The sequence below is a fragment of the Ochotona princeps genome, chromosome 15 (genome assembly GCF_030435755.1).
Source record: "Ochotona princeps isolate mOchPri1 chromosome 15, mOchPri1.hap1, whole genome shotgun sequence".
Classification (NCBI taxonomy): domain Eukaryota; kingdom Metazoa; phylum Chordata; class Mammalia; order Lagomorpha; family Ochotonidae; genus Ochotona; species Ochotona princeps.
Genome location: NC_080846.1, coordinates 51,269,255 through 51,292,850, shown reverse-complemented (window position 1 = coordinate 51,292,850; position 23,596 = coordinate 51,269,255). Strand labels below are relative to the sequence as shown.

Sequence of the window (23,596 nt, the reverse complement as noted above, 5' to 3'; positions counted from 1 at the left end):
CGGCAGCTGGGTGACACTTCCTGCCCACTCCAGCCCAGCTCACGTATCTTACACAAAACCCAAAACCAGGTGGCAGTTCTCCTCAGGGTGCTCAAACCATGAGAACAGGAAGAAGCTAGAAGGACTGGAGGGGCCTGGGAAAGGGTGTTCAACCACCTTGCCAAACAGGTAGCCTCCAGACCAGCTCAGGATGGGAGCCATCCCAAGCCAGATCCCAGCCTCGAGCCTTGGACCCCAGGGTCCAAAAACCTGCAGGTGCACACAGCAGGCGGGGCCTAGGAAAGTCAGGCTTCCTAGAAGAGAACTGTCAGGAGTGGCCAGGACAGATCCAGGGCTTGCTGCTTGTCCAGCAACCTCTGTGCCCACTCCTAAGTGCTACCTCCCTTTGAACAAGGACTGGAATCCCATGCTCTCTGACACACTCCCACTTTGGGCTGCTAACCCACGGATCACTGTTTCTTTGAGACAGAGATTCCATATTGGGACACACCTGACTCATGGCAAAGCCGTACTCCTCCCCTTTGCTCAGAGGATCCCCTGACCCAGCCAGCTGGCTTTGTGATCAAAGGGATTATTGGTGAGCCTCTTGGGAGTGGTTCACGGTTCACGGAACACGGGCCTGGTTTGAAGATAACAGCTCTGGGTTATCCACCTTTTTCTCCAGGGAGACAACAGGCTCCAGGCACCCCAGTTTGGGTGAGCAGTTATCTGCCTGCAATTTGGAAGGCCAGCCCGAGCCCCTATGAAAGAGCTGCTGTGTAACAGGGGGCTTACCTGCCCTGCTTCCACACTTCAAATGCAATGCAAAGCTGCCCAGAGCCATCCAGAAAAGCTAGGTGAGGAGGGATCAGAAAGGCACCTGGGAAGGGGTCTGCGGCCGGGAGCAGCGGCCCCTAGCCCACCACCCTCCTGTGTGAGGTGCTGGTGGAGGTCTGAATGATCTGCGTGCGCGAGGAGCCACCGCTGCCACCGCCGCTGCTGAACTTGCTGCTGCTCCGGCTGCTTGCTCCGTAGCTTCCTCCACTGCCCCCTCGGGAGCCTCCGTAACTTCTCCCGCTGCCACCACCGCCGCCTCCACCACCACTGTAACCTCCGGATCCTCTGCCACTGCCGCTGTAGCCTCCTCCACTGCTGTAGCCTCCGCCTCCACCGCTGTAACCTCCACCACTAGCGCCCACGGTCACATGGCTGCTCTGCACCGCTAGAGGCAAGAGAGAAAAAGGGTGGGAGGGAGACTCAGAAGGGCTGAACGGGAGGGTACCCAACTGCACCCAGTCCCGCACCTACAGCCTGCCCCTTCCCCTGGATCGCTGGCAGCGCCTGGCTTGCAAAACATCAGATGCCTTCGATACTCAAAGGGTTCCTTGCCAAAGTTCCTTTTTAAGTGGCCTAGGTGTCAGCGCTCCCTTAAGTGACACATTTTCCTCGTTCATAGAACACAGATTCTACAGAATTCTAGCCACTGCTGTTAGGAGGCCCAGAATTCAGGAAAGCAGGCCCAAACTCTTAACTGCTAATGTCAATGAACTCTTCTGGGCTATGTGGAGGAGATGCGCATTTGCTCAGGCATTTGTGACACAGGACCGGAAGTTACAATGTCACATGTCTGTTTCCAGTTGGCCACCAGGCAGCCAGCCCCCTGCACAACCCTTTCATGCCCAGCACCACCTGGTTTCAGTCCCTGAATTCTGCTACTCACCAATGCTCACTTGGCTCTGCAGCTCTCCGGACATCCTGTAAAACCAAGGCATGTGTGTCAGCCAGACCCAAGCAGCTGGGAGATGTGGCGAAAAGAGTTTCCCCACCCCACCCCAGCCGTAACCCTAAGCTTGGGCAGAAGTGTGGACCTGAGGGTGGGGGAGCCACTAGCATTTCCAGGAAGGCTTGAGCATTGGGGAGTCTCCGCCCGGCTGCAATGGCTTGGGTTGTGGTGTGGTGTGGGGACCTTCTGCTTAGAATTATGCGAGTGCCTGCCCATGTACACACCCTCTGCTTCTAGCTCAAGTACACCTGCTGTCTGGGCTTCCAATATTCCCAGAAACACTGGGATTGTCTTGTCTCTAGAGTCAGTCCAGCTGGTCTCTGGGTGTCTGACAGCTCTGCTTCTCATCCACCTACCCCCCCAGGGATTACAGGTACCACTGCCACACCCACCTGCTCTCCTCGCCTTCCAGCAGCTTGCGGTAGGTGGCGATCTCCACATCCAGGGACAGCTTGACCCCCAGCATGGCCTGGTAGTCTCGCATCAGCCGGGCCAGCTCTTCCCTGGACTGCTGCAGGGCATCATCCAGGTCCTGCAGTTTCTGCTTTGCGTCCTGGAGGGCACGCTCCCCTCGCTCCTCCGCGTCCGCGATGGCCGAGTGCATCTGCTCTATCTGCTTCCCGGAGATGGGGTGGGGGGTGAGGAGGGTTGGGGAAAACAGTTGCAAGAGCATGTAGGTGAGGGGTAGGTTCAGGGAGCCCCATCTGGCTAGGACATGGTGGGAGGTGGCCACAGCACGCAGTCAGCCCACCCCCTAGGGCAGCGGTCCCACCTGCTTCTTGACATTGCTGATCTCAGCCTGCAGCCGCTGGATGGTGCGGTTAAGCTCAGAAATCTCCATCTTGGTGTTCTTCAGGTCATCTCCGTGTCTTCCCGCTGTGATCTGGAGCTCCTGGTACTAAAGATTGGGATGGCACCTGCATCAGTACCTGCTGCCCGCCACCTGCTACCCTCCAAGTGGAAGTGAATCTGGGCAGCCCACCTGGAGGTGACATCCCCCTCTCATCCACAGCCACAGCTACCCCAAACCAGCCCCATCTGTGCAGCAAACACAGGCACAGACACCCCAAAGCAAGCCTCTCTCCTTGCTGCCTATCTGTCTCTGGGCAGGCTCACACCCTGGCCAGACTGACCAGATTCCTGGCACCCTTTCTACCTCCTCTGTCACACATCTAAGCCTTCATACTGGGACCTCTTCACTTTCCCATCGTCCTTCCAAGCCTCTCCCAGGATGATCACCTAGCAGCAAGAACTTCATTTCTCAGAGGCCCTCCGCACACTCCACATTCACTTGCTATTTCTTGCCTAGCTCCCAGTCCATGTCTGCACCAGCCCATCAGCGTAAGGTCACACACCGTCGTGAAGGGGAGGGAAGGGGACAGGAGAAACTGCCTTCTGAGGTTTGCAGAGATGCTCAGCTCCTCTGCATCCCAGAGAAAATCACCTGCAAACTGGCTGAGACTGGAGCTGGCCAGGTGATCCACAAGGCATAGCAGTAGATGCCAGCTGTTGGAAACTTAGTGCCTGGGCTGTCAATCTTTGCCTCTTCAGTTACAGAATCTTAACCCTCTGAAAAGCCTGGATTTATGTATGTTAAAGAAGCAACCAAAGATTTATCTACTGTCTCCTTAGTGAGAGTCTAATCTTATAATGGAATCCTAGGTTATCAAAAATAATAATAATGCAGAGGAGTCAACAAGCCGAGGGTTGGGATGCCTACAATCTGTATCAAAGTGCTTGGGTTCAAGTTCTGGCTCCATTCCTGGTACCAGCTTCCTGCTAATGCATATCCTGAAAGGCAGCAGGTGATGGCTCCAGCAGTTACATCCTTGCCACCCATGTGAGAGATCTTCATCGGGCTCCCTACTTCCAATTCAGCCTGGTCCAACCTTGGCCATTACTAACACTTAAGGCATAAACCGGTGGATAGATTTCTCTGCCTCTGCCTAGCAAATAGTTCATAAAAGTTGCACAAAATTTAGTGTCACAAAAAGGCAATCAACACAAGGGAAAAAGAAAAACACAAAAATATGTTTTATGGGAAAAACATCTAGTGGCCAAAATGGTAGGTTTATAGACCACACCTGAGTTGAATGAAGTTCTTAGGCCACCTGCTAGCTCACAAGACTTGTGCGACTCAGATCGTCTCACACTGCAATATCTATAACCTTTGCCTCATGGGATTGTTGCAAGGATCAAACAGGCAATCCTCCACACAAAGCACTTCCTGTGGGGCCTGGCATGCCTGAGCTAGCAAGAAGTGCCATCTACAAAGAGCTGGCAGAGAATGCACTGACAGTGGAAACAAGATGGGATGAGCTTTACCATCATCTTTCTACTTTCTACAACAGGGTCTGGCTTGAGGAAGATGAGAAAGACAATATAGGTCCTGAAAGCAGTCTTTGCTTTGGCATGTGGGGGCCAGAGGCAGTGCCCACCTTGGTCTGGTACAGCGCCTCGGCCTCATCCTTGCTCTTCTGCGCGATCAACTCGTACTGCATCCGCACAGCATCAATGATGCTATCCAGGTCCAGCGAGCGGTTGTTGTCCATGGACAGGATGACATTGGTGTCGCTGATGTCAGTCTGCATCTGCGACAGCTCCTGGGGGACACATGGATCAGGGGATGACTCCTTCCCTGTGCTTCCTGGGGCCTCCGTTTCCCTCTACTGAACCCTGAGTGCCCATTAGAGGCAACCAGAAGCCAGAGGGTAGCCAGGAGAACGGTTGCAAGAAACAAGAGGTCACACAGCAGAGAGTTCTAATTGCCCCTGCCAGAAGATGACCTGGCTCAAACTTAGCCCCTAGCTGGGAACCTGACACTGCCTCCCCGCCAGGCTCTTCCACACCTCCCACCATGCTGACTGCAGTTTGACATCATCAGGAGCCAAAAGTACTCCCACCTCTTGAAGCCACCTGATTCCCCAATGGGATAGAAAGGATATCCCCTCAGATTTACTCTTGTTCCCAAATTCTGCCGCTGACTCACTGGGTGACTGGGCACAGGGACTACTGCTGGCCAGGTTGGACCTGGGCAACAGGAGGAGTCCATGTAACTTTCAGTCTGCCATCTATCTGTGCTCCCTGTAACAATACACGGGGGGGGGGGGTGGTCTTGCAGTGCAGCAAGTTAAGCTGCCACCTGCAGAGTCAATATCCCTTTAAACATGCTGGAGTTGCCAGTCCCAGCTGCTCCACTTCCGATTCAGTTCCCTGTTAGTGTCCCCGTAAAAACAGTGGACAACAGCCCAAATACTTAGACCCTTGCCAACTCCATGGGAGACCCAGATGGTGTTCAAGGCTCCAGGCTTCAGCCTGACCCAACCCTGGGACCCTTGTGGCCTTTTGGAGAGTGACCCAGCAGATGCAAGATCTCTCTGCTTCTCCTTGCCTCTGTAACTCTGCCTTGCAAATAAATAAAGAAATCTTAAAAACAACAACAAAATCCACATAGATACCTCCTACAGAATTCTCCAGAATTCTCTAGAACCCTGTTGACTCCCAGAATTCAAGAGGATTTCTGTTCCTCCATGGTCTGACACTAACCTCCCTTCTCAATTAGGTCTGAAGCCAACTCCACTGTCTCCCACCTTAGTACTCTCCCCTCTTCCTGATGGCCCCCATCCAGGACCCCAAGGACTGGGGGTTCAGAGGATGGCTGGGGAGAGCAGAACTGAGTCCCTAAGTGGACAGTGCTAGGTCCAGTCCCCTCCTCTTCCTTCAGCCCATGTTGAGATCACACAAGATGGAGGGATTGCTCATATGAGGTAAACTCACCGTTTCAAACAAATATTTCAGGAAGCTGGTCTCCCCTAGCAGGGCGTCCACCTTGGACTGCAGGTCCACTTTGCCCATGTAAGCAGCATCCACATCCTGTACACCAGGCAAGGAAGATCAGTGTGGCCCCCCACTGCCCTGGCATTGCCTGCTCCCAGCTCACCGGGAGCCCATGTGACAGCAATGTCTGAAAATGCCACCCCTAGCTCCCACAGCAGACCCACCAGCACCAGCTCTCCTGGCCTTAAAAGCAGGTGTGACATTAGCCTGCACACTTGACTTACTCACACATAGCAGCCCAGGTCCCCAGGCCAGGAGTACCTGGCACCCAGAAGCCACCTACTCTTTTAATTCCACTGTTAGAACCCTGGAGAGTGGGGTCAGTGTAGGCTCCCACAGCCAGTGTAAGGCCCCCGCCTTTGGACAGCACACATACACACACAAGCTGGCCCGAAGGACATGCCACACAGCCAGTGCCACCCACCCCACCACAGACTCCCACAGCCCCTCAGGACCATTCCCCCTCACCTTCTTCAGAACCACAAAATCATTCTCGGAGTTGGTCCTCTTGTTGATTTCATCCTCGTATCTGGCAAAGAGGCAAGAAACACAGATAGGCTGGAGAGATGGATGGGGAAGGGGACTCCCAGGGGTCACTCCTTGAAGCACGAAGCTGGGCCCCACCCACAGGAAGTGTTGTCCTGGACATGCAACTGGCTCTCTCCAGCCACGTCGGGTAATGGTTCCTGCTGAGCAACAGGAGCTGGCTCCTGGCTCTCCGGGCCAACGGCGGTGACCATGTCCCAAGGACATGGTACAGACAGAGCCAGTGGCTAGCCCTGAGAATGTCCCTGTTGATTTTGAGATTTCACCTTTGCACATGTGGCCAGTCCCACCTGTTTCTTTCTCCATTGGGAACGTAAGTGAACTACTGCTGTTACTAAATGGTTCTTAGCAGGAAAATATTCCACCTGCAATTCCTGCCAGAGCATCTTCTCTGGGATGTCCACTTCTCCCCTGTGAACTGACACACTCAGCTCTCCATGGACACTGCTCAGGGGTGTTCAGCAGAGCACCCTGAACCACAGCCTGGAACGGAGAGGGCGCCAGAGGCAGCCCAACTGCCTGCACAGCCTCTGCCAGCCCTCGCCTGCTCAGCTGTCACAGCTCTGTGAGCCCTGAGTATGTGCAGGCATGGTACTAACAACTTCGCGAAATTGCAGCTACACCAAGCAGCTTTCAAAGTGCACCCCTCCACCTTGCCAGCATTCCCATCTCCTCCTCAAAACTCGTTAGAACCGAAGATATTCTGACCCCACCCCAGCCAGACCCATTACATCGTGAACTCCGGAAGTAGGGACTCAGTGGGTATGCACAGGAGTTGTAGAACCACATCCCCAATCCGATTAGGAAGGGCCTCACTCCTTCCTCATCGCTAATGTGCAAAACTAAAGACTCAGGGAGATGAACCTGTAGGCATTTGGCCAATGGCCAAGCCCACAATGGGTCTCTGGCTACCCTGGCTCCAGTGTGTGCAAAGTGCAACTCGGCACAGCTGACAGTCATCCCCGGGGTGCAGGGCAAGCCCCGCTCCTCACCCTCCAAACACTGAAACAGGAAGCCCAGGGCCCCGCCCCTTCACAGTCGCCATTTCCCACTGGGCGCCTCACTTCTTCTTGAAGTCCTCCACGACATCTTCCATGTTCTTGGCCTCCGTGTTCTGGCGCATGCGCTCGGCATTGAGCGAGTCCACCTGCCTCCGCAGCTCACTGATGTACGTCTCCAGGATGGGCTCCAGGTTGTTGGTCCGGGTGGTGGTGTTCACCTGCTGCAGCAGCTCCCATTTCGTCTGCAGCACCTGATTCTGCTGCTCCAAGAAGCGCACCTGCATGGATGGAGGCCGGTCAGTTCCAGGGAGGGAGCCATTGGTTAGAGCAGCTCTCCCATGGTGAACCCGACATATCCCAGCCTCTGGAGCTGGGCTAGTCCAAAGCCAGGAGCCAAGAGTTTCTTTCGGGTCTCCCAAATGGGTGCAAAGGCCCAAGCACTTGGATCATCATCTACTGACTTCCCTGGCAGGGAGCTGGATGAGAAGCGGCACAGCCAGGAATGGGACCAGTTTTCATGATGGCAGTGCAGGCAGCAGCTTAACTCACTATACCACCACAGTGCCACTCCCTTTGGCTTGGAATATTCCAGTCACTTCCAGAGCAAACATGAGTGCCCCCACCCACCCACCCACCCTCCCACACAGCCACCAGCCCATGTGGTTTCCAAAAGAAAAATTCTGAGATATCTTTGTCATCAGACAGATCTCATTTCTTCAAATGTGCAGGGATGCGTATTTGGGACAGCAGTTCAGACTTCACTTGTAACACCTAACTCCCATATCAGACTGCCTGGGTTCAAGCCCCTACTCTACTTCTCTCCCATCTTCCTGCGCATAGCAGGTGATAGAGCAAGTGCTGGAGTCCCCACCACACACACAGTAGGCCTGGATTAAGCTCTGGCCTGATTCCAGTCATTGTGGGTAATTGGAGAGTGAATTAACAGATCTCTCTGCCTCCCAAATACATAAAATAATGAACATAAAATAGATCAATGTGTAATACATTCAAATGGCCCAAAGCAAAGATCTGGGTTTCTCCAGATGTTTGAGAACCATTGAATGACTGTGGTTTGCACCATGATGCCACGGTGTGGCTGCCCATGCATACCTAGTGTGGTCACTGAGACCTTTACCTGAGAATGACAGACTCTCCCCTCCCCCCGCCCAGCCCCTTACCCACAGATGCGTGCTGGAGTCAACACTATCCTTCCTGCCCTTTGCTCAGACATGCAAATAGGCACACATGCACACAATGTGTGCGCCCACACACCCAGCCCTTGCACTCTGACACCACACATCCCCCTGAAGACACCACCTTGCAGAGCAGCCCAAAGAGGCTGTGCCGCCACCCCCACTCTTTCTGGTATGCAGCCACACAAAACTCTGCTGCTTCCCACGGCTTTATCAGAGCGAAAAGTTAAGCAAGCAGCTCTCTCACAGGCCTGCCAGTACAGCTGGGGACGCCCTGCGGGAGATGCCTGCTGCTGCCTGCTAGCTCTGGGTGCCACTCCCAGGGAGGGCCAAGTTGGTGCTCCAGGCTGGTGGTGGTGGTGCAGGGGCAGCAAACAAGAAACCTGGATGAGGCTAACCCCCTCCACTGGGGGCTGCAGGACCTCCACCTGCAGACTTTCAAGAGAAGACCCCTGTGGCTCTCACCTTGCCACCCACACAGCAAAGACTGGGGCTGCCTTGGGCAGGAAAAGTAGAAGGGATGTGCCAGGCAGTTTGCCTGTGGTCTAACCACTAGGAAAACCATTGAACCCCACTGTATCTTTGTTCCAGTTCTCCCAAAGACACTCCTCAGATGTGTCCACCAGCCAAGCTCAAAGAGCACAGGTGGAATTTAGCATCCTGCAGAGCTTAACTTCTCATTGCAGGGGGTGGGGCATGGGAGGGAGGGTCAAGCACATTCCACTCCCACCGCCCTCCTGCTCAGCCCTCTCCCACCACAGCCCACCTCCAGGTGCACCCCAGCTACCAGACCTCCCCAACCCTTTGCCTGATGAACCCCTGTTCCCATTCAGACCTTTGCTCATCTGGCACCTTCACCTGTCACCCCAGGGAGGGAAGCCTCTCTCAAGGCTGACAGTGTTGGGAGTATTTGACTGTGTCTTTCCTGAAGCAGGCCCATACACCTGCTGTGGCTTCCAAGGGATGAACAGAGACCAGCACAGAGAAGACGACAGATCTCATGGATTCACTAGAAACATAGTGTTTGGGATGGCCTGGACATGTATGCGGGCTGCCCAGCACCCTGACCCAGGTGACTGAAGGCCAATAGAGCAAAACCAGGCCAGAATTCTAGTGGGAAGAACTTAAGTGTGATGCTGAAGTTTGCATTCACTGCCTACTTTATCGAGCATTTATTACGTGCCAGGTGGTATGGTGGGTACTAGGAATCAGTAAAAGACTAAACCACTGCTTGAATGAGGGTGGGGCAACTGAGATGGAGTGAAGGAGGTGATGGAGACGGCTTGGCCTCTCTGTGGGGACACAGCTCCACACCGAGGAAAAGGCAAGTGCAAGGACTCGGATGCTGCAGACTGGCAGGTGTTGGTGCCCCAGGAGCCAATTTCCAACCCTCCCTGCACTCGCTGAGTCTTGCATGTCAAGAGCTGTTCCACCAGGAAGGATGAGGCCGCCCTGGTCTCAACAGGGACAACAAGAGCCTTCCAAGGACCAGCTTACAACCTTTGGAGAACTACATTGGAGAGGCAATGTGACATGTTTTGAAGCTGAGCTCTGGCTGCACAGGGTTAAAGAAGAAGGAAGGGGAAAAAGTCACAGCAAATGAAGCCTCCTCCCCTCCCTGCAAGGAAGCCACAGTCATCATCTCAGGCTTTTGCTTGGAGAAGCACGGGGAGCCAAGGTCTCCTGTACCTTGATTTCTATCCCCAGCCCAGGCCACACAACCAGCAGGCAGGTGCCCAGCTGTTACAGGAAGCAGGAACCAGCCAGAGCCTTGGAGGATAACTCAATAGTAGCCTGCAGCTGTTGGCCAACCCCTCTCCTCCCTGCTCCCCAGGCCCTAAATCCGGGCCTTGTACTCCCAGTGGCATTCCCTGCATCTCCACCTCACTGCTCCAAGCCGGCCTGTGTCCAAGGTGTGGCGATCCAGCTAATCATCCATCCATGGCAGGAAGAAGCACCTGGCCCTGTGAAATCTTTGGGGGGGGGGCCCTTTCCCTGCCTCCACACACCTGCCTCCCTGTCTCTCGCCCCATCCTATCCCTTACATTTAGCCGGGTCTCAGGGGCAAGCCTTGCAGCTGGGTGGCAGCCTCCAGCCTGCTCACCTGCCAGACAGACCACAGGTCCGACCCTGGCTTTGATCATGAGCTCACACTTGAGGACTGAGGAAAAGTCATTGAATGCTCTGGGACACTCCCTCTGTACCCCTAAAGGCAGTCCACTTTCAGGGGAGCCTCCAGAGGCCACTGTGCCTCCACCATTAGACCAAGAAGAGGTTGAGGGGAGCCCTTCCTATGGCTAGTCCACAGCTCCTGTCTGAGAACTTGGACTTGAACCAGACTCAGTCAGGGAGCCAGAGACAGGGGCTTCCACGTCTCCTTTTGTCCCCTTCTTGACCCTACAAGAGCTGAAAGAAGGAACACAGACAGATTCTAACTCCTACAGTACTGAGATCTTCCCTGCTGCTATCCCTCCATCCTGACTCTGCCAGGCTAGTCCTGTCTGCTTTTCCACCCTGCCCCCCATGCCTGGCTCCAGCCCCACACCTCTCCTCTTCCCTGCCCTGCAACTTTCTCCAGGAATCATCAACCCTTTCAAATTCCATGAAGATGTCCCCATGCCCTGCCTCCTGATGGTCTTGCCTAGATAGCCCCTGTCCCCGGAGAGCCGTTCGACTTGTCCTCCATCCTCTGGACTCCGGTCAGTCCTTGAGGATGTCCTCCCAGAACCCAGCCAGAAGAGCTCAGGCTGCTTCCCAAACCTGCCTTGAGGGCTCCATGGCCTAGTGGGTACCACTCTTATCAACACACTTCCCATGCACTGGCAGCTCTTTCTCCCTCTGTAGAAGACACGATCCTTGAGGGCAGAGCCTGTGACTGCATCACCCCCTAGTGCACCTGGCATGGTGTGTGGCTTACAGTAGGTGCCTGGTAGACATTTGCAGGTTGGATGGGTGGAGAGAGGGATGAGTGGGAATGGAGTGGAACGGACACATGTGTGTCAATGGCTATCTGGATGGATGATGGAAAGAGGGTGAACTGATGGGGCATGAAGCGACTGTACCATGTGTCTTCACATCTTCTGGAAGATGGATGATCCATAGAAGGCAGACAGAACTTGAGGAGTGGTCGATGCTCCCTGAGGCTCCAAGACACACACACACACAGCTGGAGGTTACCATCAGCAAGCACCACGTGGTGGGAGGCAACAGAGTGCTCACCTGCTCGGTTGTTTGCTCAGAGACCCAGGGCTCTCCTCTACCTGCACCTAAGAGACTCACCTTGTCAATGAAGGAGGCAAACTTATTGTTGAGGACCATAATCTGCTCCCGCTCCTTGGTCTTCACCCGCTGGATCTCGGGGTCCACCTCCAGATGCAGGGGTTCCAGGAGGCTCGAGTTGATAGTCACCTCTTGGATACCCCCAGGAGGACAAACAGGCCCAAAGCCCCCAAATCCCAAATTTCCAGCACCCCCAAAACCACCTCCTCCATAGCTGCTACCCCCAAAGCCCAAGCCTGTAAAACGGCCAGATAGGAATCGCAAGCCCCCTCCAGAGCCCCCGCCTCCCCAACCCTGACGGAACCCACTGGCGTTCCTGCCTGCTACACTCAAGGAGATGCTTTTACTGCCCCCCAGATTGTAGAGACTCCTTGAGCCAAACCCCCCTCCATGGCTCCAATAGCCACTGCCACCACCACCACACCTCCCTAGGCCTTGGCACACAGACCCCACGACCCGACTCCCACCACCAGAGCCTGCAGAAGACCTAGAGCTGTAGACCCGCCGGCTCCTTGAGCTGAATGCAGACTGAGAACTGAACTGGCGGCTCATGGTTGCTAGAGCAACCAGAGGCACGGCCAATAGCAAGGGCCTGGAGAGCAGGTGGCTGAGAGCAGAGAGGGAAGGAGCTGGGACTCCTTTGAAGGGAAGCTGGCTCTGTCCCTAGATATATACACACACACCTGGCATGAGCCCAGCTCCTAAAGATTCCTGGGAGGGGAGCAGTGGTGTTGCGTCTGATTGCCAGCTACACATGTTTAGAGCTTCACACCTATGTGTTGCCAAAAATGTCACTGCAGAGAAACTTCCCCGACTCGATCAGTTATCTCCCATCTCTTGCCATGGTGAGATGGGCATGCAATCATCTCGCAGAAAGCTCCTAGACAGGGTCGCCTCGAAATTCTGAGTCAATTGCTCACTAGGAAACTCCACTGTTGAGTTGTTTGTTTTGGGGACGTGTCTGGGAGATTTGGGGCAAAGCTCTGGTGTGTCCTGTGACCTCAGGACCACAGCGGGCCGGTGTGAGGGGGAGGGCGGGGAGGGCAGGTGAAGACTCCCCTTGGCACAGTTCCACCGGCTGGGCTGAGTTATTTCTACCGTTTCCATGAAGCTTTGTCGACTGAGCACCTGGCACACTTAAGACAGTCTTTCAGACCAAGAAGCAGATGATCCCGAGCCATCCCTTGTTCTGTTTGCCATCTGCAACTCAGCACAAACAACACCTCCTGTGAAGCCGCATAAGATCAATTAGCTTTAACAGGAGGTTAAACAGCAAAATGTACAAAGCAAGTTCTCGTTTCTTTTCTGTTGAAATTTAGCAAAGGTCGGGCCCGGCGGCATGGCCTAGCGGCTAAAGTCCTTGCCTTGAACACGCCGGGATCCCATATGGGCACCGGTTCTAGTCCTGGCAGCTCCACTTCCCATCCAGCTCCCTGCTTGTGGCCTGGGAAAGCAGTCCAGGATGGCCCAAGGCTTTGGGACCCTGCACCCGCGTGGGAGACCTGGAAGAGGTTCCAGGTTCCGGTTCCTGGCTTCGGATTGGCACAGCACCAGCCATTGCTCTCACTTGGGGAGTGAATCATCGGACAGAAGGTCTTTCTCTCTGTCTCTCCTCCTCTCTGTATATCTGACTTTGTAATAAAAATAAATAAAGCTTAAAAAAAAAGAAAAAGAAATTTAGCAAAGGTCAAATGATCCTCCCACTAAAAAATAACGATTAGATAACAGTAAACAATGACACTCCAATTCTGCTCTTCCACAGTCAGTAGTCAAGCGTTCTTGAACTTGAGCTTTGAGATGCCCTGTCCCAGGCATAGTTCTAGGGGGTATCCCTCGCCAATGTCTGCCTACAAAAATGTGCTTGCCCTCTGGAATTGGATAGCTGGTGGCTCTCATGCAACATGCAATCATAATGATTTTTTTTTTTTTACAAAGAGAAAACTTGGGGAAAAACTAAATGTCTAGCACCGGATAAAGGGCAAAGAATGGCTTGCTTACTCTGACACTATTTGAAGTGGAAAATGCTTATGATGCAATGGTTAATACAGGGAGCAAAAGACACAATGGGGTCAGTGCTGTGAGTGTATGAAAATTAAGAATGCAGTTATGCGAGCTTTAAAAGAGATACAGGAAGCAAGGCGGTACAGTGGGTTAAGTTGCTACCTGCAACACTGGCATCCCATCTGGGAGCAGGAGTTTGAGTCCAGGCTGCTCTGCTTCTTATCCAGTTCCCTGTTAATGCACCTGGCAAGGCAGCAGAGATAGTCCAAGTACCTGGGCCCCTGCCACCCACATAGGGTACCCAGGTGGAGCTCTGGATCCCTGGCTTCCACCTGACCCAGCCGGAGCCTTTGCAGCCATTTGGAGCATAAATCAGAAGATGGAAGATTCTCTCTCTCTCTTTCTCCTTCTTTGTCTCTTTCTCTCTCCCCCCTTTTGATCACTCTATCTTTTAAACAAAGAAAATACTTTTTTCTAACAGTGACACAGAAAATGAATGAAGGAATGTGGGAAGTTCTTTTCCGGGTATTCTAAATGTGCCAAGTGTTCATGCTATGAATATACGTTGGTCCTGAATTTCCAAGAGAGATGAGAAAGCCCAGGAGTCAGGACTAACGAGCAAGGTGTCGAGAGCAATAATGTTCGGGGGGCGCCCTGGGGCTGGAAGGCGGAAGGCGCAGCTGCACACCTGCAAGCCTTCTCCTCACTGGCTTCTGCTTCCTGGACCGGTAGCTGGTGCATGGACCATCCCCAGAGGATGCTGGGGAGAGCAGAGGGTAGGTCTACCTAAACTGTAGAAACTTAAGAACCCATTTCAGCTCCCAGCCCCATTTCTGGCTGGCTCTGTGACTTGGGCCCAACAGCCCAAGCCCAGGTTTCAACTGCCTCACAAGTCAGTTTCTCCATAGGATATGTCCCAAAGGCATGAAGTGCTGTCACTAAGCAAACACACTAAGCCGATAGGATGCCCACTGTCCCACTGTGCGCAGGAGTTTCCTGCCACTTATACTGGAACCCTCTTGGACTGGTCACCTGCCTGTGGGCACTTTCTGTCTGCATAGCCCTGTTCCCAAATCCAGTACTTTTGGTGTGGAGGGGAGGTGTTCTTGGGAGGAGAGGAGAGCCAGGGCTTGGTCCCCTAGACACAGAATTAGCAGAAGGAAAGGGCAGCTGATCTGGGAACGCAGTGGTTGACATGAGAAAAGTCACCTGAAGCCAAGGATTTTCGGTCAGGCAAAGGTGAAAAAGAGGCAGAGAGAACAAGCTGGGGAGACAAGGCAGGGTCCCGTGGAAGCAAACAGGCCCCCCTGTTGCAGAGAAGGGACAATGAGGCCTGACAGGAAGAGGCAGAAAAATCCTGGAGTCTTCCTTCCAACTTAGCTTTGCATCTGACTTTCTCCTTTTCTAGCCTCCTGACTTGGCCACTCAACTCCTTGAACTTTCATTTCCTGGTCTTTGAAATCAACTACCTTCCCAGGTTGACAGAAATGCGCAGTTGAGCTTAAATGCAAAAGGGGCACCTAGTTGGTCCCATGGAGTCAGGCAGGTGGGGCTCCTTCTCTAACTTTGCACAGCCCACTTCTCCCTCACCCACTGCACCTGCCATTCCAACCCTAGGTGTGACCAAGCAGCATAATCAACCTATCCACCCCAGCCACTAAAATAAAGAAATAAAAGTCCTTTGATGTTGAGATTAAACTCCACAGGGCAGGCCAAAGTCAGGGACCAGGAATTCAATCTGGACCTCCCATGTGGGTTGCAGAGACCCAAGGTCCTGCGTCATTGCCTGCTCCCTCCCAGGATACACGTTAGCAGGAAGCTGGAGTCAGCAGCAGGGCAGGGATTGAAATGCAGGGTCTCTGATATGGGATGAGCACAGCCCAGGCAGCAGCTTAGCTCCTGCGCCAAATGCCTGCCCCAGGAGGCCTGTGGATCCCTGGCTGTGACCAGCTGCCAGCACCCTCTCTCGCCTGAATGATCCTGAGAGCTGATGTCACTCCCTGCAAGCTCTACGTGGGGAAGAGGGACACCCAGCAGACCCTGGTATTGCGAGTCCTTTAATGGAGGGGCACAGCTATTCTCTGCAGCCTTGAAACCAGAGAACAAAAATGACTTAACGTGAGGCAAGGGAAGAGTTTAATTATCCCAAGGGAGATATTCAACCTGAGGTCTCCATTAGAGGGTGGGTAATGTTCCTTGGGGAAACTACCATCCCTAAAGGGAACCCAGCAATGGCTGAACAACCCTTTGGCACCATGTAGGGAGCTACAAGTCACTGGTGTAGAGATGAGTGGACTGACTTAATCTGGGCAGGTGGTTTGGATTCGGAGCATTTTGGTTAAAGTCCCAGGTGGTTCCTTCCGACAGACAGACAAGTTTGGGAAACCACTGAGCAGGAAGAAAGAGAAAGACAAGTGGCCACTGGAGATTGCATCCATTCTGAGGACAAGATGCTAATACAGATGCCTTAGTTGTAATAATCCTTTGTAGAATGCCAAGTCCTCATTACAGATGGTCTCATTATAGCTAAGCATCAGAGTGGGCATTTAGCCTGGCAGTTAAGATGCCTGAGTGCCCTAGATCAGAGTGCCTGAGTTCAACACCTGACTCCAGCTCCCTGCTAATGCGGGTTCTGGGAGGCAACAGGTGATGGCTCAGGTCTTTGGGTTCCTGCCACCCACATGGGAGACCTGGAATGAGTTCCTGGTTCCTGGCTGTTGTGGGCATTAATAGAGTAAATCAGTGGACAGAAGCTTGCTCTTGTACACACACACTCTCTCTCTCACCAGCGCCTCTCCAAGATATGAGTAAATAAACAAATAATTGTTTAAAACCTAAATACCAGCAGAGAAGTAAGACATCTCCTTGCTCTTTTGGCTTTGCTGATGGGGAAATGAGACTGGGGAGGTGAGAAACCGAAGTTGTAGAACGGAGGCTTGGACCAGGCATCAGCCCCTCTGGGACCCACACACATGGCAAAAAGATGAAGTGCCCCTTCTTCCTCTTTCCATCTCTTTGTACTTGTCCCCAGTGGGGACAAGTAGGAGAAAGTGGTTTGAAAGGTACCAGCTTGTTCCACCTGTCTCCCAGGAACTGAAACCCAGGGTTGCCAAGAGGGTGAGGCCCAGAGGCATTATCAGCTTCCCAGATCACAGACCCAGAAAGCTGGAGGCCGCACACAAGAGCAGCAGCTGGTGTGACTGGCAAAGGCAGCCCCCACAGATGCACTCCCCGCCTCACCCTGTAGCTCCCAGGACCTGGGACAGATATCACAGAGGTGTGCCAGGGGTGGGGGCCAGAGAAAGCGAGGGAGCAAGGAAACTCTCTCACCAGCACTTGCCCAGATAGAATGGGAGCCATTGTCCTGGACTAGGTGTGGGGGACCTTCACCCTCTGTTACCATCCTCCTCGTTTACAACCCACCATCAGCAGGCGTGAAGCAGTGATGTAAGAGGGCCCAAGAACAGTCACCTCCTGGACAGAGTAAATGGCCTTTGCTCCCCTCCCTGCAGCAGAGTTCAGAAGGTGCAGTGGAGATCATCAGGCCAAAGAGAAGGACTTGGTCAAAGTTACGGAAAAAGTTGATGGTGAGGAGAGAAACTTGAACTTGAAAGACTCCTTCCTAACACACAGAAGAACAGGGAAACCAGTGAGAAACTTCCAGGTCGTTTCTTTGCTACAGGACAACATCGGCCACGCTGCCGATCTCGAGCAGGCCATCAGGCACACAGGGACAGCCCCGATCAAGGTTTCTGCTGAGTTCAGAGTGTCTGGGGCCTCGAGTGCCTCCCTAAACAGCTCCCCAAATCAGCATTGATGAGAATTAATCCCAGCACCTGCCTGGAAATGAAGGATCAGGCCGTGTTCTTTCCTCTCGACACACCTCACAGGTGCTCTTGAACTTGGGTGCTGTCTGGAAGGCCCCACAAGGTCTGTGAGCAGTGCTGTGAGTTCCCATGGCAAAGGCCCAGAGATAATATTGTTCCAGACTCACTGAGATGCTTACAACCAGCATGCCGGAAGTCAATTAGCCATTTGCAAAGCTGGCAGCTCCATCACTCATCCTTAGGGCAAAGCAAGCAGCCGGGGAGGTGTGAACACCTAGGAAAGTAAGGCTGCACGTTAGACTGGGCTGGAGTTCCAAGAGAAACAGGGAGGGTCTGGCAGAGGGAGAGAGGTTGTTCAGAACCCTCTGGACTTCAGGGCAAACAGTGAGTTAGGACAGACGCGTGCTTACCACGGTGGGGTAGGGACTAGCATCTTAAGTCTGTAGGTTAAAGAAGAGACTCACGTTAAGTTCCCAGTTCATCCCTCACCTTGTCCATGGTAGGAGATATGGAACAGCACACATAAGAAATGGACCATTCATCAGTCTTCCCTCCATTTAAACTTGATCATCAATAAGAATGACTTGGTGACAACACACTGGCAGCCAAACATTTGAGCCACACAGTCGTGTTTTATTGACAAACATGGCAGGGAGCAGTTAGGGCATCAAGCAGCCCACCCCATTTGCAGAATTTGTAAATGACAAGCCCAGGACAGGCCCACATAGTCCTTGGCCCCATGCATCTTTACCCTTATGCTGCTCCTCTCCTCTGGGCTACTCAACCTTTATTGGTAGGTTCTTACATCCCTGGAGGCTTTAGACTCCTCATCTGTACAATGAGGTAACTGCACAAAGCTCTTACCACAAGGCCAGGCACACAACAGGAGAGCCTCACTTTCAGCAATTACGCTATTGCCACACAAGGCTAACTTCTATTCACCATAGTACACCTGTCACCCGCCTGACCTCAGCCAACTACAGGCAGGAAAACATGGCTCTGTGATACATTATCAATTACACAAAATAACTTTGCCTTGATGACCTACCTAAAAGAAGATGGTAATTACATGATAGGTTTGGGAAAACTCAAATTCTCTGTCATCAGCCACAGACACCTGGTGGCACTGTGATGGCCACCCAACTTTGACATGTAATTATTAGAGGCTAGTTATTTTCTTCCTTATTTAGAAACTTACATCATGGGCCTGGCACAATAGCCTTGTGGCTAAATCGTCCCCTTGCATGTGCCAGGATCCTATATGGTTCATGTCCTATCTGCTCCCACTTCCCATCCAGCTCGCTGCTTGTGGCCTGGGAAGGCAGTAGAGGATGGCTCAAAACCTTGGAACCCTGCACCCATGTAAGAGACCCATAAGAGGCTCCTGGCTTCAGATTGGCTCAGCTCTGGCCATTGTGGCTACTTGGGGAGTGAACCAGCAGACAATCTTTCTCTGTCTCTCCTTCTCTCTGTATATCTGCCTTTCCAATATAAATAAATAAATCTTAGGAAAAAAAAAAAAAAACACCTCCCCACCCTCCTAGAACCTGACCCTGGCAATCACAATTCCTGGCAACAAACTTTCCCTCTGTATCTGAGAGTTTGACTTTTTTAGATGTCACACAGAGGAACAACCTAACACTCTCCAGGATCGCCCACGTTGTCACAAATGGCAGGTGTCACCTCTTCTGAATGGTTGCATACCTTTCCATCATATAGCCTATTTAGTCCTTTCTCTTTGCCACTCAGCATCAATGGACGCCTGGGTGGATTCCATTGTGCTGCAACGAATGTGAGGGTCCAGCAAATCTCTTCAAGATAGTGGCTCTGTTTCCTCTGGGTTTGAACACAGCAGAAGGGTTGCTGGGTGAGCCAGTACTTCTGTTCCTAAGTGTGTTTTGGGATCCTTCATCCTCTCTACAATGGTTGCCCTGTACCCATCCACATTTTCACAGAATACAAGCGCTCAACATCAATCAGTGTCAACAAAATGCAAATGGAAGACAGGCTGAGTGTTCATGTCACACCTGTTAGAGTAGCAATCATCAAGAAGATAAGAGATAAGCAGCATTGGTGAGAGGGCGGGGACAAAAGGGAAGCCTTGTGCACTGGGCTTGTTTCCAAGGGGTGGGGGTCCATGAAGCATGCTCTGCCTTCCTTCCCAGGATGGAAGTGTGCGCTGTCAGAGCCGTGGTTGTGTTGCTGGTGCAGTCCCAAAGCTCTCTCGCAGCTGTGGGTTGACTTAGTTTTGTCATTGCCATCAGGCGTGTCCCCACACCTCCTGCCAGTCAGTGCCAATCCTAGAGAAGGTAGTCCTGCACATCCTCCTTTGCCTCTGTTATTTTGCCTCCCCCACCTGCCTGCCTGGGGCCTCACTAGCCCAGCACTCATCCTGTGTCCCACCCACTCCCCACACAATAATACTTCTGTTAAAGCTGGACCACATACCCTGCTTGGGTCCATGGGATGGTTGATGAGCTGAAGCTTTCCTATCGAGTGTGAAATCAGAACCAGCATAATGTCATCATGCAATGTATTACTCATCTGTTTATGGTGATGCTGCTGTAAATAAGCCCACTGCCCCGGCAGCTATGTGAAAGTGCAACACATATAATTAACACATGATATACAGTGTGTGTTAGAAAAGATAATAAACTATGATGGGGCCAGTTTACGAATGTTCCATACTTCATCATTGTTTTAGCATAGACACCTGTTTCTTCAAAAACATTTACAGAGAGTGACCATTTGGCACAGGGGATTAAGTCACCTCTTGGAGTCCTTTCATCCCACAAGTCCATGGGATGCAACCAGTGCCTGGTTCGAGACCCAGCTCTGGTGCTTCTGACCCAACTTCCTGCTATTATGTGCCCTGAGAAGCAGCAGATGAGGCCCGTTCAAGTAGCTGGGTCCCAGCCAACTACTGGACTAAGTTCTGGGCTCCTGCCTCCATCAGCCTGGTTCAGCCCCAGCTAACACAGGCATTTGGGGAATGAACCAACAGATTAAAAATTTTTCTATGTGCTTGTGTGTCTCCCTGTGTCTTGCAATTAAGACTAAGAACTTTTTTTTTAAGGTTAAGCATGCCCCATTGGCTGACAGCAGCCTCCTTTGTCCTGTGTTCACTGAAGCCCTCATTCACATCATTTTCTCCTGGGCTTGGTCTGACTCGGGTTGCTTCGTATACAGTGGCCCTCGCAGCTATATACTCTGTGTGCACTGTGCAGCCTAGACCAGCAGTGGGTTATACCAAGTAGGCTTCCACAGGCGCACACTCGGATGTTCACCTAACAGACTCACCTGACAAAGTGCTTTGCAGAATGCATCCCTGGACCGTGATTATACTACGCTTGCCCTGATTGCAAACTCAGCTCTGGGGCGGCATGGGGCCTCCCTGGTACCCAGGTCCTCTGAAGTCCTTCATAGACACTCTCTGTGTTGGAAGGTCCACAGCATATCCCATCAAACAACGCTGACACCACCCTCTGCAGGTGTCTGCTCCTTTGCTCTCAAATATGTGACCTGGAGCCAGTGCATTGGTTCAACTGGCTAACCCTCTACTTACATGCACTGACATCCTATATGGGCACCAGCTTATGTCCCGGCTGCTCCACTGCCCCTCCAGCTCCCTGTTTGTGGTCTGGGAAAAATAGTAGAGGATGGCCCAAAGCCTTGGAACCCTGCACCCACTTGAGAAAAAGCTCCTGGTTCTAAATCAGCTCAGCTCTGGTCATTGTGACCATTTGGGGAGTGAGCCAGCAGATAGAAAATCTTTCTTTATGTCTTTCCTCTACGTAAATTTGCTTTTCCAATAAAAATAATGAAAATAAAACACATGTAACCTCTTATAATTGCCCTTGAAGCTACTTGTCTGCCAGTAGCTAATTCAATTATTATGACCACCTATGTAGCTCTGGAACAATTTTAGGCATATTTGCAATTCTTGGAGAAGCAGGGAAATGTAACCCACAACTTCTTTTAAAGATTTATATATTTTCGTAGAAGGTCAGGTATACAGAGAGAAGGAGAGACAGAGAGGAAGATCTTCGGTCAGATGATGTACTCCCCAAGTGGCCACAATGGCAGAAGTTGTGTTGATCCAAAGCCATGAGTTTCTTTCAGGCCTCCCACATGGGTACAGGGTCCCAAGGCTTTGGGTCATCCTCAACTGCTTTCCCAGGCCACAAGCAGGGAGTTGGATGGGAAGCAGGGCTGCTAGGACTAGAACCGGCAGCCATATGGGCTCCCAGTGTGTGCAAGGGGAGGACTTTAGCTACTAGATTACAGCACCAGGCCCAACCTACAACATAAATTTTTAAAAACGTAAACTTTTTAAATATTTATTTATTTTTATTGGAAAGTCAGATTTTACTGAGAGGAGAGACAGACAGAAGGATCTTCTGTTTGCTGCTTCGCTCCCCAAATGGCCACAATGGCCAGAGCTGAGCCAATCCAAAGCCAAGAGCTTCTTCCGAGTCTCCCATGTGGTTGCAGAGACCCACAACTTAGGAACAACCTCCGCTGCTTTCCCAGGTCATAAGCAGGAAGCTAGATTAAAGTGGAGCAGCAGGGACACAGAATAGTGCCCATATGGGATTCCAGTACTTGAAGGTGGATGGTTAGGCAGTTGAGCCTTCACAGCAGCCCCTGTAACCAGGTTTTCACAAACTCCTCATCTGACCTATCAAGAAGGTACCATGGCTTCCTCTCCCAGGAGGATCTGTGTGGGAATGGGGCCCTGTGAGCATAGAACCTATGGCCACCAGAAGGACACAATGGCTGCAGAAGGGCCACCCCACACCATGTCTGGACCACAAGGCTTTTTAGTGAAGATATGGGACACAGAGTCCAAAAAGAAGAAGAAGAAGAAAGACACAGACAAGAACGGCTCACTGGAAGCTGGAGCAGCAGCAGGAAGGGGAGACAGGGGTCAGATGGGGGATTACAGGGGGTTGCTTGGCACAGCCAGCCCCTGACCACAGGATAACAAAAGACCAGCTAGGGCCTGTTCCTTAGACAGCGGCTAGGGCTCGGCCCCTGATGGATGGAGACACCAACAAAGCCAGCCAAGTCCTGGGCACTGCCTCCTGAGCCTCAGAAGGGATGAGTGGCTTCCAACCCTGGCAACTTGGCAGGTCCTGGGCACAGGTACGAAGCTAAGAGAGAGAGGGCTCTGGCAGAGGGCACTGGAGAGCGCAGAGCTGGGGTATCCAGGTGCCAGGCCAGCTATGATGGGCATGGGACCCTTCCGGTGCCACATTCCCAACGTGCCCTGGTGCTACTGACTTATAGAGGAGCAGCTGACCAGGACCAGGGCGTGGCTGGAGCTGTGGTTGTGAACTACCCGCACCTGGAGCATGTGGGGTCAGCAGTCCTCTGAGAAGGCAGCACCTTGCAGATTCCGCCTAGGGTAGGGAGCACAGACTTCTGGAAGGGGCTACAGGCTGGCACAGCATGACCCACAGTATGAGAAACATTCCAAATCATCCGGTCACTTCCCAAGAAAAAGCCAACACCCGCAGCCAACCTCTGATGACGTTTGGTCCCACCCACCTCCCTTTGTCTAAAACGCGCCTTACTCTGCTGCAAAGCCAGGATTGACCCTGGGTGGAAGATGTAGGTAGACAGCTGCTCAGGGTAGCACCATTGCGTTGAGACCTCAAGTATTAGCCTTGCTACCTTCAATGCTCCCTGAGAGGAATACCCAGGTCTCTTTCCTGGGCTTCCTTTATTATTTCAGGATGCTCTTTTAAAAAAAAAATGAGTTTTCATTTGAAAGGTAGAGCACAATGGCTGGAGCTGGGCTTGTCTGAAACCAGGAGCTTCTTCTGTGCTTCCCTTATGGGTGCAAGGGCTGTTAGCAGAGAGCTGGATCAGAAATGGAACAACTGGGACTCAAACCAGCGTCCATATGAGAGCACTGCAGACAGAGGTTTAACCTACTACACCATGGTGTCAGTCTCCAGGATGCTCTTTGGTCAATATTCTCTGGGCCAGCGCTTAGGCTCCCTCTCTGCAAGCACCTGCAATCCAGGTACCGCTGGAGAAATGTCCTGGATGTTCATTTCCTAGCTAGAGCTTGGACGTGAGGTTGGGGAAGCATGCCCCAGCCAAGGCTCTGTCAGGGTTCAGTGCTGCACAGGAAACACA

General features: G+C 52.4%; 1 protein-coding gene across 1 annotated transcript; it reads right to left on the bottom strand.

Moving 5' to 3' along the window:
- Positions 1-893: 893 nt before the first annotated feature.
- On the bottom strand, positions 894-12,170 carry KRT77 (keratin 77). Its single transcript, XM_004583294.2, has 10 exons — positions 11,918-12,170; positions 11,619-11,854; positions 7,210-7,424; positions 6,068-6,128; positions 5,540-5,635; positions 4,201-4,365; positions 2,535-2,660; positions 2,155-2,375; positions 1,700-1,734; positions 894-1,201 (listed from the first exon to the last, which is right to left on the bottom strand). Exons 1-10 carry the CDS (start codon positions 12,168-12,170, stop codon positions 894-896), a joined length of 1,716 nt encoding a protein of 571 aa, XP_004583351.2.
- Positions 12,171-23,596: the final 11,426 nt, after the last annotated feature.